Below are 14619 nucleotides of genomic sequence, written 5' to 3' on the forward strand. Positions count from 1 at the left end.
ATGATCGGAGGGTTGTCTATGTCACTGACACCGCTGTTTCACATTAGAGTCCTAAGCCTGATAATTCAATAAGTAAAGGAAATTACATCACTTTCAATGAATCATCTCTTATTGGAAGCACCAGGTAAGTCAGCTATATGCTTTTAACCAATGGCAGGCATGATGTCTGCCTAAAGGACATCCAAGACTATCCATTTAACCAGATCAGGCTACAACTTGGACCCCCTGGATGGCTGGCGGTGATCTCAGACATTACTAATGCATGGACGAACACATATGCAGCATGGTGGAGATCAAGCTTGTGTTCTCACCAGGGGCGTCCTCTGTGATCTCTAGCCAAAGCCTGGCAGCTGAATAAGCCCCTGCTCACTCTTAAAGTGTCATATGGTACCTGTCATGACATTCCTCAAAGTAAAGGTCATCCAAAAAGCCAGAGTATATGAGGAGAAGTTACATATCCTTATTAGATTTCCTGAACCGTCCTCACATGATCTAGCAGGAATAGACTTTTGGCTCGAACTCTTTGGCAAAACACAGGCTCATCATTTGGTAGATTATATGAAAGGGTGATAAAAGATATATACTCTCTTCTTAGTATTACTAAACAGGACATTCTCTGTTCTTCCATATCCAGATATTGTTGTGTATAATGCAATAAGACAGCAGGTAATGAAATGAATGAGACAGGTATTTATGCACACTTTGTGTACATAAAAGTGTGAAAGTAGGAGACAAAGTCAGTTTACTGGCGTGGGAACATTTCCTTCTCTTGACGCACTGTTGTCTACACCAGTCCGTGTGAGTCAGCGCTAATTGAATGGCGCCCAGGTAGGATTTGCTCCCTCGCACAAAGGAGGAGACAAAAAAGCACATTGGGTAAAGAATCTATTGTTACCTGCCCAAAGGTGACCCTGTCGCCTAGGGCACCAGATTAGCTGATTGCCAGGTATCAGATGGCGCCTCCTGGAATCCTGAAGGGTAAGAAAGCACTATTGTCTGGGGCTTTGAGCAAAGAACTGGTGGCTGCAAGAAAGAGGGACATGTATGTTTCATGTCCCCTATTTCCCCATGGCAGATTATATGTCACTGTGCGTTTCATGGGAAGCGGTGTTATGTTGTTGTTTTTTTGTATTATTTAAATACAAAATACGTCACTCCATCTCCTTGTACTGTAAATGGGATGGTTTATTGGGTGACCTTAAAGTGCTTTTCATCCTTCATAACAAAAGGCACCGAAGAGAAGAAAAACACCTTCTTTTTAATTCACTCTCCAGTTTCACCAAAAGAATGTAAAGCACAGGGAACGCTCATTCAGTGTGAATGAAGTAAACCAAATATTACATATGAGAGAAGTACATCAAAATCATCATTTTTTTAATGGTTTAGCAGATATGAAGGAAGTAATAATAGATTCACATTCCACAAGACAGCAATTTTCAGTGTGTGTTTCTAAAAACATTGAAGATGTTCATAAATCCTGGAAAAGACAGCCCATAAAAAAAGGAGGAACCCTGCAGAAGTAGGCTTATTAAAGAACCTGACCCCTGACTTTTTCTGGTGGTTTCAAAGTGTGACATTTAGTGAAGTACAGCAGACTGTGAAGCACATGTAACCGGACCCTCGTGCCCACGGCGCCACAGCACTATACACTGTGCTAATGTGAGGTCAAGGGGCAACTGGGTCTGAGACCCACCACTTCTGTACACCCCCTTTTAAATCAAGAGAACAAAAAATTTAGGGAGCTACGTTTAAGTTTTTTTTACTGAGTCAACATTTTTATTTCTGAGGATGAAAGTTGTTGCAAGCCAGGTTTGTGTACATCCATTATCACAGTCACTGTAAAAAAAAAGAAAAAAAAGAAAAAGAGATTATATTAATATTTAAAATATTTACATTGTCATTGCAAAAAGTTGACCACAATATATTTGTATTATTACTATTCTTTTACTTTTGGCACCTTAAAACATCCAAACCAGCAGGGGGCAGTGCTGCATGACTTCAATGTCAATAGTCCATTAAATGTAAGGGCTGCTCAGCTTTCTGCTCTAGGTCTTCTGTGGCTTTGCAAACTTTGTCTCAGGAGCAAAATATAGAGATTAATGCTAATGAGGGTTGTGATGTAGTGAAAGCAAAGACTTGATAACACCACACATAAAAACACAACTCTCAAAATAAAAAGCTAATGAAAAGGAAAAAAACGTGTTCTATTACAAGCCGTCATGAAAACAACATGTGGAGCTACGTCTTGAGGCAAATTTCTGAAATAACTGCATTGAACTGATCATTATCAGTGATGTTTCTGATTAGAATGAGAAAAAGACTACAAAAAAGTGACAAAAAAAATTATGTTCATATCATGAGTGTCCAGTATCTATACTGATACCCAGCAAAAACACCTTGTTATTTATTTATTATTATTATTTTATTGTAGTGTTTCGGGATTAATAAACATAAGACAATATAACTGTTGTAGAAAAAAATATATTTATATTTATATAATATAATGATATATCCACAATTTGTGAAGACATTGGTTATAAAAAAGTTCACATTCACAACCTTACACAATGTGTTTTTTTATAATAACATGTTTTTAGCAGCAACTGGTAATACAAATAACACTGAAATAAGTTTCATAGAAGTATCTTATTTCATAGGAACATTTTTTAAATAGTAAGCTATGTAATTAATCTGTAGTGTCTCCCCAGGAGATGAAAACACGCACGCACACACACACACACACACACACACAGTCTTAATATCCTCTGCTGAGGACACAAGAAAAAAAAATCAATGTCTTTCTTCTACAGTAAATTAAACACTGCGTAGAAAACAAGAAACAATCTGAAAAAAAATACAAAGATCATGTATAAATAATATACACATTCTTAGTGCCAGGTTTTCATATTTTTATAAACCAAAAGAGGAAGGTGCCATGGGCTAAGCCCCAAATATCTGGTATCTCTGAAAAGCTTTTGTGCAGTCACATTTAAGCATGCACAATCTCAGAGAAATGCACAAAAACTCAGGTTCTCAAGAATTGCTGGTTCCCAGGAGAATATTGCTGAAGCTATAAATAATGACTTTATGTAGAATAGACCTTAATGCCAACATTATCCATGAAATATTTGCATCATAAATTGAATGATGGTGAACTGTGAAAGCCCATTAGTTTATATTAACAATCCATTATCATTATCATTGGGGGAAAAATCATGGGTCATTTTTGACATTTCTGCAGTTGACTCAGGGATTGTTACCTTCATTATGTCAGATCAGCAATGTCATGTAATTTACCATATCACAACATCGAGGAAAGTATAAGTGTTCCATTACCCAATTCCCCTCTTTTTTTTAAACCCAGATTACCTTAATTCACCCTATGACTTAATTGAATGTACAAGTCCTTTAAGTTGCAACCTTCTTTGATTCTCTTGTTACACCAAGATTTGCGAGTTGCTTTTATTTATGTATTTATTTGCAATCAGTTTTTGTCTACTCTTTGGATTACTCCGATGTTAATCAGTAATGGCGCTTTAATAGAACGTGCATGTTAAAAATCGTTCTCTCAAACTGCTAAAAAATAAAGATAACCTGTTTACGAACGAAATTATTGCTGGTTTAATATTGCGTTCTGCATTTCAGATATTCCTTTAATACGTCTGCAGAGTTATGGACATGACTGAAACATACTTTAAGAGAATTACCTCATTGTTATCCAATGTATAGCCTACCGTGATGTATTTTTGAGGGAAGCAGTTTATGGTGTGTTTACCATTGGTATGTGTGCAGGAGTTAGCGTCGACCTTGCCAACCCTCGCCTTTAGGCCATAAAAGAGCACATCTTGAAATGATCAGGGCCTGAGAACGGGCACGGCCTTTCGATTTCTGAGGTTTAAGGAGGGGGCGCGGCGCAATGTGGTGGAGACATTACGACAACCCGAGCGCCGTCAATCACAGGCCCGTGTGCTGTTACACCGAAGCTGATACTTGACCCTACTGACGAAGAGACCTAAATGTCGTTAAATTCAATAAAGTCTACAGTCACACACAGCAATGGAAAATTGGTTAGGAATTAGGAAACCGCCGTTACAAATTTAAGAAACTTAATTTAATCCAATAAGAAATAAAGTGATAGCCTACAGAAGCCAAAATAATAAGACTGTAGATATTCCCATAACCCTTAAAAAATATAGGCCTATATATAGGCTATAGCAAGGCCATTTTGTAAGATAGGCTATGTGTTATTATTTAATTGTGTAAAAAGAGACAACCCTTAAAAGTAAACAAAAAAATTGGGGATTTCCTAAAAATTAAATTTTGTATTTTAAAACAACTTGTACATCCAGAAAATAATTTGTGGTAGAGCTTTTACATTTGAAATGTTTTTTCTTTTTTTTTGTGCCTTGGGTGATCTTTCGGGACTGATGGATGGGGCAGCTTTCATTAGCCTGCTCCTCTCTGACCCTTCAGAGACAGTGGGCAAATAGTTGTTTTCACAGGTGTACGGATTGGCTGCTAAAACCGATTAAGTCCTCGTTTTATGCCAAAGTCTCGAGGCTTTCAAGATCATTTCAGCGCCAGATAGAGGGAACAGTGGAGGCTCCTTAAGTAGGCTATAGGCCACATTAACGGCCCCATGCGTAAAGAGCGTCTCAAAAATGAACGCCGCGTCTCAAATTAAATTAAAAGAGGTGCTTCATTCTGGGTGAGTGATTGTGAGTTTTGCGTCGCCGTGGTGTCAGGTTGCAGATTTCGACGAAGATAAAGAAACGCGATCTATGCCTTAAAACAGCGTCTGGATGGCAAAGACCTCGACGAACACAGAACTCATTTACTAATGCACCGGTTTTAGATTTCACTGTACAGAGAGACGAGAGAGGACTAGAAAGAAAGAGCTGGGAAGAATGCATTTTTTTTTCTGAGCCTATAGAATACAAATCATTTAAGTGCCACAGGCTATGGCTAATGTTTCTTTGTTCTAAATGTAAAAACTAAGCATAAAAAATAGTACTTTTAATCTAAATATATTTTCTATAGCCTAATAAAGTTTATTCATTTTTTTCTAATTTTTCCTTTACAGATTTTGTGGAACTCAAATAAACAGCAGATATTGAGCAATTGAAGTGGGTAATTTATCGATATAAACTTGGATTTGGCTCAGGTTTTCTTGTAAATAAATGATTCACAGTGTTTGTGTAACCATGCAGCGCCATTTCAGAGATTTTACCGGCCTTGCACGTTCGGTCGAACAGTTTGAAAAGCCGGGGGCGCTACTTATCTAGTGTCTAGCATTAGGTTATCTTAGCAGCTCGAGAGGCTGATTCTTTTTAATGGGACTCCAAATATCTCGGTGCGCATCTAGACCTTGTGCGCAGCGTGTGCCCTTGACAATGGCACAAGCCAGGCAGAGTACAAATAACTGTGTAGCAATCAACTGCATGATTATCTGTTACGAATAAGAATAGTCTATCTAATAATTAATTTTCAACTGAGGAACGTCTTTTCTCAAGCTATTAGTTAATAAATGAAGACCATGCAGTTCATTTGACAGTCTTCATTTACACAGCATTGTGCATTCAAATTCTTTTAGGATAAAAAATAATAAGTGCCAGAAAAGAATGAAATGGCTTTGGGTGCAATAAGAGTGAACGCTGCCTTCAGACAGTTGCTATAATTGATTAATATCGAGGTGCCCGGCTCCCTCAGGTAGAACTGGAGACGGGGGATCCAGTTTCAGACCACCGAGTCCCCGTGGGAGGAAATGGAAGTAGAGTTTTCTCCGCACTGCTGCTGGGGATAGGGCAGCTGGAGAGCCAATCAGCAGTCGCGCAGTGCTCTTTTAGCGCGACACGAGTCGATAGTGAGCAAACTGTCTTCAACAAACACCCAAAACTTCACGGCGCGCGCAGTGGACATCTCCAAACCCCAAAATCTTGTCAAGCGACCTAATCGCTCTCATTAAACGAAGGCAAACGGGGTGTCTCCCATTCCGCTTCCTTCACAGCATCTAGAGGAGAGCGGTCTGGTAGCGGGAGTCAGACGTCATGTCAATGTTGCCTTCCTTCGGGTTTACTCAGGAGCAAGTCGCGTGTGTGTGTGAGGTGCTGCAGCAAGGGGGGAACCTTGAGCGTCTCGGCCGTTTTCTGTGGTCTCTTCCGGCCTGCGACCATCTCCACAAGAACGAGAGCGTCCTCAAAGCCAAGGCTGTCGTCGCCTTTCACCGTGGAAACTTCAGGGAACTTTATAAGATACTAGAGAGTCACCAGTTCTCTCCGCACAACCACCCGAAGCTGCAGCAGCTGTGGCTTAAGGCCCATTACGTTGAGGCTGAGAAGCTGAGGGGGCGACCGCTGGGAGCGGTGGGGAAATATCGGGTGCGGAGGAAATTTCCTCTGCCACGCACAATATGGGACGGCGAGGAGACCAGCTACTGTTTTAAGGAGAAATCCCGCGGTGTGCTGCGGGAGTGGTACACGCACAACCCCTATCCATCTCCTCGGGAAAAGAGGGAGCTGGCCGAGGCCACAGGGCTGACCACCACACAAGTGAGCAACTGGTTTAAAAACAGACGGCAGAGGGATCGCGCAGCGGAGGCAAAAGAAAGGTAATCTCGATCACCTGAGAACAAAATAAAAATGCGTTTCATATAGCAAGTTTAGCTGCTCATAACACTTACTTTACAGCTGACGGCTGTCGCAGTGCTGATGATGCTATTGTTGACATTTTTATTTGGATTCCAAGTGCGCTGCTTTATTTTAGAAAGAACAAAACAGAGATCAGCGTCGTAGCCTATCACTGTAAAAGCACACAATTCTTACCTTAAGGATCTATTTCTGTCCTTGTACATAATATATTTATTAGTGTGACCAATAAAATTAGGTTGATTCAGTTGTGTTTTAAGCAATTAATTTGTTATCAGATGGAGCACCTATTTTTTCTTTTTAAATATTTACTTCTTTTTTTATTTTTACAATTTTTATTTTGTCAACAGTCAGAATAAAGAGAATTCAAGTGAAGCCAGATTAAAGATAAACTACCGGTATTTTCAGATCATTCAAATTAAAATTATTCGTTTTATTTCCATGGCCAATTTACCGTTCAGTAATTATGAAATATATTTGAATTTGAATGTGTAAGAATTGATTTTATTAGATTCGAGAAAACTACGACTGTATAATTTACACAGCATATTTGATCTACAGTATAAAGTTAACCCTGCTCTCATTATCTTTGACAGAGAGAACAGCGAGAACAACAACACTGGCGCCAACAAACAGAACCAGCTGTCACCGCTGGACGGCGGGAAGTCCCTGATGTCAAGCTCGGAGGACGAATTCTCACCCCCGCAGAGTCCTGACCAGAACTCCGTGCTCCTGCTCCAGGGTAACATGAGCCACCCCGGCGCGTCCGCGTACTCCATGACCGGCCTCGGCGCCTCACAGTCGGTACACGGCATGCAAGGACACCCACATCAGCTTCAGGATTCATTACTGGGACCTTTAACTTCAAGCCTAGTGGACCTCGGTTCTTAAGCGATTACGACTCAGCTTTTATTTATTTTTGTTTATTTTGTACCAAATATAGACTGAGATCTGCCACTTTTACTGTATATATAAATATATATAAGGGGAAAAGAACAGTATATAAATCTAAGTAAAACTCCTTAATTGTTCTCTGGTTTTCAGAGAAATACTCAGTGGTACGATTTACCGTGGTAGACTATTACGGACTGACATTTGCCAAGTCATTAAACTGGTCAGAAGACAAACCAAAAGCAGTTAATAAAACGATTCTTTTCTTTAAACTAATAAGACGTTCGTCTAGCATTTCATCATTCTGTTTGCACCAATAAAATCCTAAGATGAATGAGTGGAAAACTCATATTTCTGTTTAAATACAATTTCGGGATGGTAATTTTCGCCATAAATCTGTTTGACAAAGGTATGGTGAAAAAAATATTTACAGATGAAGCGTCAGGTCTTTGTATTATAACCTGTAAAAAAATCAGAATATAATAGCTTACACCGTTACAGTTAAATACGATTTGTTTTAATTAAGGGTAAAAATAACACATTCGAGTATTCACTTCATGTATCAGACGAAACTATCCTCGCTCATCATCTACTCTAAAGCACATTTGCTACAAAAAAACATCCTATTATTTCCTAAATCCTATTGCAACCATTGTATAATAAAACTACCGTGTTTTTTCCCCGCTCCATTGTTCATCCAAGATCAAACTTAATTCGAATAACAAACCATTAGCTTTTAAATTTGACAAAGGACACAGCCCAATAGAAATGATGAAATAGCCTAACTAATAACGAATTATTAAAATGTACAAAAAAATTAAATTAATAGATAAAATACCTATTGCATGATGCTAGTAATTCAAATTCTTATAATAATAGCCCTACTTCTTATAGGCTAATTCATCCAGCTCATCATTAGGCTATATAATATAGGCTACCCATGTCACAAACGTCCTTTTAATAATGTGGGTCAACAAAAAGCCTTCCTTTAGCCTCAGGAGGCGCGTGTTGCTTTTGTGGTCGCAGTGCATCGCTAGGTTTGTAGTGGGGTGTTTACTTTGCGCTCTCCCAATGTTTGTTCTGGTGGTTCTGGGCCAAAGAGAAGACATACCAGCTGCGGGAGGCAAACTCACGTGGCTTCATTCATAAGTTTCTTTTGAGCAAAAACGCAAACATGGTTTTGGGGCCAGCTGACTGATGTTCTTGTTATCTCATGGTCTTCAGACAACAACAACAACAACATTAATACTAATACTAATACAAATAATTAAGAAAATATCCTCCACTAATTTTAACCCTTAAAGAACAACTACATTATTTGGCTTTGCTCAATGCTGGCTCATTTAAAATGTGGTCAGATCAAAGAATTTACAAGGACCCCTGATCGTTAGGCCAGCTAAATGTTGAGTAACCAGGCAGCCTCCCACCCATCTTCCACGCACGCATGTCAGGGTAATTGTTTTTAACAGAGAGTACCGAGGATTTCCGGTCGCTAATCGGAACCAGTTGCTTGCGCTAGGTTCGCGTTGTAGAGCACTGGAGGCCCAGAACCGCCCATAGAGGGGTGACTTCAATTCTGCCCCAAGGGTGCCAAAACGTGCGATTTTGACGTTGAATGCAACATTGGTTGACAGCTGTGCGGGTACCATTTTTATTTTCCGTTTCTAATCTACATTCCCTTTATTTTGTTTTAATTATTAGATAATCCGATTAGCGAACTACTCAGAATTTGTTAAATTAATGTATTATTTCCTATTTATAAATGTATTTATAAATTTAATTAGTTAATGCTTTAGAGAAAAGGAATAGTTAAATAGTGGTATAGCAGTGGTAGTAAATCCACATTTGTTCATGTAAAAAAAAAAAAGATCACTTCGTTAACATATGGTCAAAACGTATTTTACGGATGTTATTTGAAGAGAACATGTATTTGTGTATATTTAAAAATGTGACAATACATCTACATGACATTAGAAGAGATACCTTGTGCTCTTAACAAATACAGCCTAATTCACATTTTCTAAAAATTATAATTATAGGACAGTTCACCCAAAAAAAAACAAACAAAAAAACCTTTCATCATTTACTCATCCTCATGTTGTTCCAAACCTATAACTTTCTTCATTCTGTGAAACACACAAAAAAGGTATTTTGAAAGGTATTTTGTTTTTTAAATCCTTTTTTATCCATACAATGAAAGCTATTTAATCTAATGTCATTTACGACCTCAACAGTCTTCATAATATCTTCTTTTGTGTTCTACAGAAGAAAGAAAGTCATGCAGATTTTTTATGACTTAAGGGAGAGTCAATAATGACAGAATTGTCCATTTTTGGGTGAACTATCACTTTAATAAATGTTAAGTATTGATAACTGAACTCAAACAGAAAAAGAGTAAACCAAATATACCTTGGTGCGCTGTACAGCTTTATTCAATATGCCACAACCATTTAAAGCCGAGCACCAAAAGTAAAATATTACTAATAATAGATGAAAATAAAATATGAATAAGTATGAACTTTTAAACCAAGGTTTGCTCCTATTTTGTCACCACCCAAAAAGCGGGCAGGTTGGGAAAGAGCGTTTGGAGCTCTAGTGGGCCAAAGCTGCTTTCTTAAAGAGTTCAGGTTTCCAGTCCCTCATTCCCTGTCGGAGCATGAGCTCTACAGCACTGTAAACCAAGGTGAGCACACAAAGCAGAGGCCTGTGCTGAACGTGAATGAGACAAATAGAGTGTTCCTCATGTGGGAAGAAAAGGGTTCGGCTGTAATGTGAGCAGCCTTTGTGGGGTTTAGGAGGGGGAATGACTGAGTGCCATTTTCTTCACAGATAATAGTTGAGACTTTTGGGAGTTGTTAAGGGGGGTAAAGGGAGAACAGGTGGGCTTCATGGCTCCCTGCCCTTCCCTGTATTACCTTTTGTCACCTGAGCTCAGGTCATTCCTCGCCTCGAGGTTCGGCTCAGTGAGGCATCATGGGATTACAGGATGGGACAAACAAACAACATACACACAAGACAAAACCTTTGGAAACTGTAGCCTGAAAAGTTTTTGAAATATCAAGTGGAGAAATCTGTGTGGCTACAGCACACATATGACAAATTAACATACAAATAGTTGAGAAAAGATAGACATAAACTGTTTAAATGAACTTTAGGATTTAGAAGATTAAGACGGTTCTGTGTCGGAGGCAAATTTTAGTTTGTGTTAACATCTTAAATCACTGGAGCGCTAAGGAACGGCTGGGAATTTGCAATAATACGCAAAAGTAGTTTTCCGTATGGTTGTGTCGTCAAAGAATATGGCCTTGGAGAGGTGCTGAGAATCCCTTATTAACTGCAGTGGACTCTGAAATCTCAATGGAGCATTCATTACAATTCACTGAATCATAAATCAAATTTATCAATATTATTAAATAATATTCTATTTTCAGTTGCACTTTATTTTAAGGTGTCCTTGTTAGAATGTAATTATATGTTTAAGAACTGAGTAATAAAAGTTAACACTTTGGATTTAGGATTAGGGTTTGGTTTAGTGTTACCTGCAAGTAATTATGCATAATTTACTGTTATTACCACAGTAAGCACGTGTGTAACAAGAACACGAAAATAAATTGCTACCCTATTTTTTATTCCATTATTAAAGGGAAAGGGGAAAAAATTAAATACAATTCTTCATCACTTATCCACCTTGATGTCCAAACCTGTGTGATTTTGTTTCTTCGGTGGAATACAAAACAAGATATTTGTAAAGAATGTGTTTTTCCATACAATAAAAGTCAATGGGGTCTAAAACAACATAGCATAGACAAAGATATGAAAAATACAAATAAATTGAAATACCTTTTTTTGTGTTCCACAGAAGAAGGACAGTCATACAGGTTTGGAATGACTTGACAGAATTTAAACTTTTGGGTCACCTATTTTTTTCCCCACTTGTTTGGCAAAATAACTTGTTTAAAATGAGTGCACAGCTTTTAAAAGATTTTTGTTTTGTTTTGGTTTTGTTCGTTCTTCTCGAAAACAAACTAAACAAAAGAATGACGCTAGATGAACGAGCCCATTGCAGTACGTTGTATCACCTTACAGGAAGTTATGACTAATGGCATCACCACAGTGACTGCGTGTTTCTCTGACAATCGATCGACCAGCATCGTGTTCCATTACAAAATGACATAAACCTTTACATTAACAATACCATTTTAATTATTGTAATTATCTTATGTAGGAAGGTTTGGAAAAAACATAATCAGAGCTTCAGACCTTCACAGGGCGTCACGTGGTACAATACAGGGAACTAATTTTCAATGTAGGAGGTCAGAAAAAGGCAACGCTTGTGAACAAACAAATGCCACGTTCCCTTATGCATTGACAAGCACTCGAGCAAACACATGTCATAAAAGGCGGACTAAAGCCTGTGCCGCACACCTGCCTGTGCGTCATCTCTCTGTACAGCAGAATTACAGCTGATTTCAGATGAGCTTCCTCTCTGGGGAAGTTTTTTGTCTTTTATAGATTTGTCAAAATGACAGCAATATTACTCCATCAATTTGGCATTACTTCACGCTTTTATCTGTAAAAAGTCTAGGGTCACACGCTTTCCCAGCACCCTCGATGGTCATGGTCTGTTCTGCAGAGCTGGGTAACGGATTACTTCCAAGCGGTCACAGAGGCTCAGGTTTCAAAGCCAAGCCTCACTGATAAACGAGTGGAGGCAGTTGTCACCCAGGCAGGGAGTCCTCCATCAGCAGCGTCTGAAGAGTAAGAGGGCAGGGGTTTTTCACAGACTCGCTGTGAGCCTGGCGTCAGCCGCTCCAGGGTTCATAGAGCAGGTATTTAAGGGTGATGACCATGGAGCAGCCGGCACATAGAATGCACAGCCTCATATAAATGGACATGTACATGTGTGTGTACACAGTCACATTCACACATACAAACACACTCATTCTGTTCCTCATGTTTTCAAGACTATGGGAGGCCTGGCTTACATTGCATAGTAAGGTTGAGTGTACTTCAAAAAAAGAAATAAAAAAAGAAATATTGCACAGGTGCTAAATATAGATGGCAATAAACAGGCAGAAAGGGAGGAATAATCTAGAAATGATAATATACACAAACCACAGTTTAAAAGTTTGGGGCCAGCAAATTCATTAAAAGTGACAATGAAGACATTTATAACACTACAAAAATAAATGCTATTCTATTGAACTTTCTATTCATCAAAAAAACTTTTTTTTAAACGTATGATGTTTCCATAAAGATGTTAAGCAGCACGACTGTTTTCAACATTGATAATAATAATAATAATAATAATGTTTCTTGAGCACCAAATCATCATATTATAATGATTTCTGAAGGATCATGTTACACTGAAGACACTAAAGAGTAATGATGCTAAAGATTAAGCACTGTCATCACAGGAATAAACTACATTTTTAAAAAAATGATATTTTAAACTGTAATAGTATTTCACAGATTTACTGTTTTTAATGTATTCTTGATCAAATAAATGCAGCCTTGGTGTGCATAAGAGACTTTAAAGAGCAAAAACATTTAGATTTATATATTTATAATAAATAATTTATTGGCATGTTAAATGTTCTTTATAACAGCTTATTTAATTTTTTTTAGCAAATCTCAAAATAAGTATACATTTATGTTGTGATGCCAAAATTTATTTGTAGAATTTTAAATAATTGATTTTAGTATTATTTATTTTTAATATATTTAATTATAGTATATAAGTATTTAGTGTAAACATTTTTATATCAGCCATTTATCTGTTGTCAGCAATAACATGAAATTAATTTAAGTATTGTGCATTCCTAGTTGAAATGATAAGAAAAGCAGCGTGTAGATACCGATCTAAGAAAGTCTCACAAAGACTGAGATCATCTAAGGTGAGGGAGAATATCTGTTTGTTTACACACATATTCTGAAGCTCTAAACTGAACAAACCCAGCTATCGTTTCACACTGGACATTTCCACACTGGTTTTTTTTAAGTAGACTTGACAAACACAGAAAGGAGATCCTTCCTGTAGAGTGCAGAGGTGAAGACACGCACAATTACAGAGGTGAAGAGGGGCATTGTGGGAGGAGACTCACAGGTGACCAGCGCTGACAGACACCCTGTCATAACATCTTGATCTGCGTCCAAGAGAGAAGGTCAATCTTTTTTAATTTGCACTGAATTTAAATCGATAGTTCACTGAAAAAAATGTATTTACTCTCTCTCATAATGTTTTTTTTTTACCCCATTGACTTTCATTGTAGTGACAAAAATAGTTCTTTCAACATTCTTTTAAACATCTTTGTGTGTGTGTGTGGGTGTGTGTGTCTGTGTGTTTCACAGGAAAAAAGCAAACCGGTTCGTAACGACATGACAGTGAGTAATGATGACAGAATTTACATTTTTAGGTGAACTATCCTATTAATATCCTATAATATTTATGTAGCTTCTTGCTAGTCTATGTTGGGTTCACACACAATATTAAACACATTAGTTTTGATCTGGAACAACACTGTTGACCTTGACATGCTGCTTTATATATATATATATATATATATATATATATATATATATAATATATATATATATATTGTTAATACAGCATGAGCACGATACATTTTGCATGTGTGTGTCCGAGTGAGCGCTGATCAAAACTGAATCGTAACGGAGGGGGCCTGTACGAGCCCCCTGATCTCAGCTCAAAGAGAGAGTCGTTTGTTCATTGATGGTTAAGTGACTGGCCAGGTAACTCGAGCTCTTTCCCCCTTCCTCCCCTTCCCTCGCTCAGTGTAACAGGCACTGATAAAACCCTGGATGTTCCCTCAAACATTTCAGGAAATGAAAGTTTGAAACATGATCCGGCTGCACCAACATCTCCTGCTCCGAGACAAAAGAGGCTCACAAACCTGGCGGATACTGTTCACCTAGCAGATGATGGAGGGAAGAGTGAGATGGAGGAGTGAGAGGGAAAAAAGAGAAGGATGCCAGAGAGGTGACTCAGGGAGAAGGTGACAAAGTGAAGAAGAAAAAGCTATGCATTTGGATGTTTCCATGCAGTAAAAGTCAAATACTTTAG

General features: G+C 38.1%; 1 protein-coding gene across 1 annotated transcript; it reads left to right on the forward strand.

Moving 5' to 3' along the window:
* Window positions 1-5836: 5836 nt before the first annotated feature.
* On the forward strand, window positions 5837-8345 carry six1b (SIX homeobox 1b). Its single transcript, XM_079376122.1, has 2 exons — window positions 5837-6607; window positions 7241-8345. The coding sequence occupies exons 1-2, from the start codon at window positions 6048-6050 to the stop codon at window positions 7533-7535; spliced, it is 855 nt and encodes a 284-aa protein (XP_079232248.1). The 5' UTR covers window positions 5837-6047; the 3' UTR covers window positions 7536-8345.
* The last annotated feature ends 6274 nt before the right edge of the window (window positions 8346-14619 follow it).

This window comes from Barbus barbus, assembly GCF_936440315.1.
Source record: "Barbus barbus genome assembly, chromosome: 24".
Taxonomy (NCBI): domain Eukaryota; kingdom Metazoa; phylum Chordata; class Actinopteri; order Cypriniformes; family Cyprinidae; genus Barbus; species Barbus barbus.

Bases quoted from the DNA above. Each gene is read 5' to 3' on its own strand.
- six1b (XM_079376122.1), top strand. From the start codon at position 6,048: ATGTCAATGTTGCCTTCCTTCGGGTTTACTCAGGAGCAAGTCGCGTGT. The intron at 6,608-7,240 runs GTAATCTCGATC...TATCTTTGACAG, and splicing joins GCAGCGGAGGCAAAAGAAAG to AGAGAACAGCGAGAACAACA.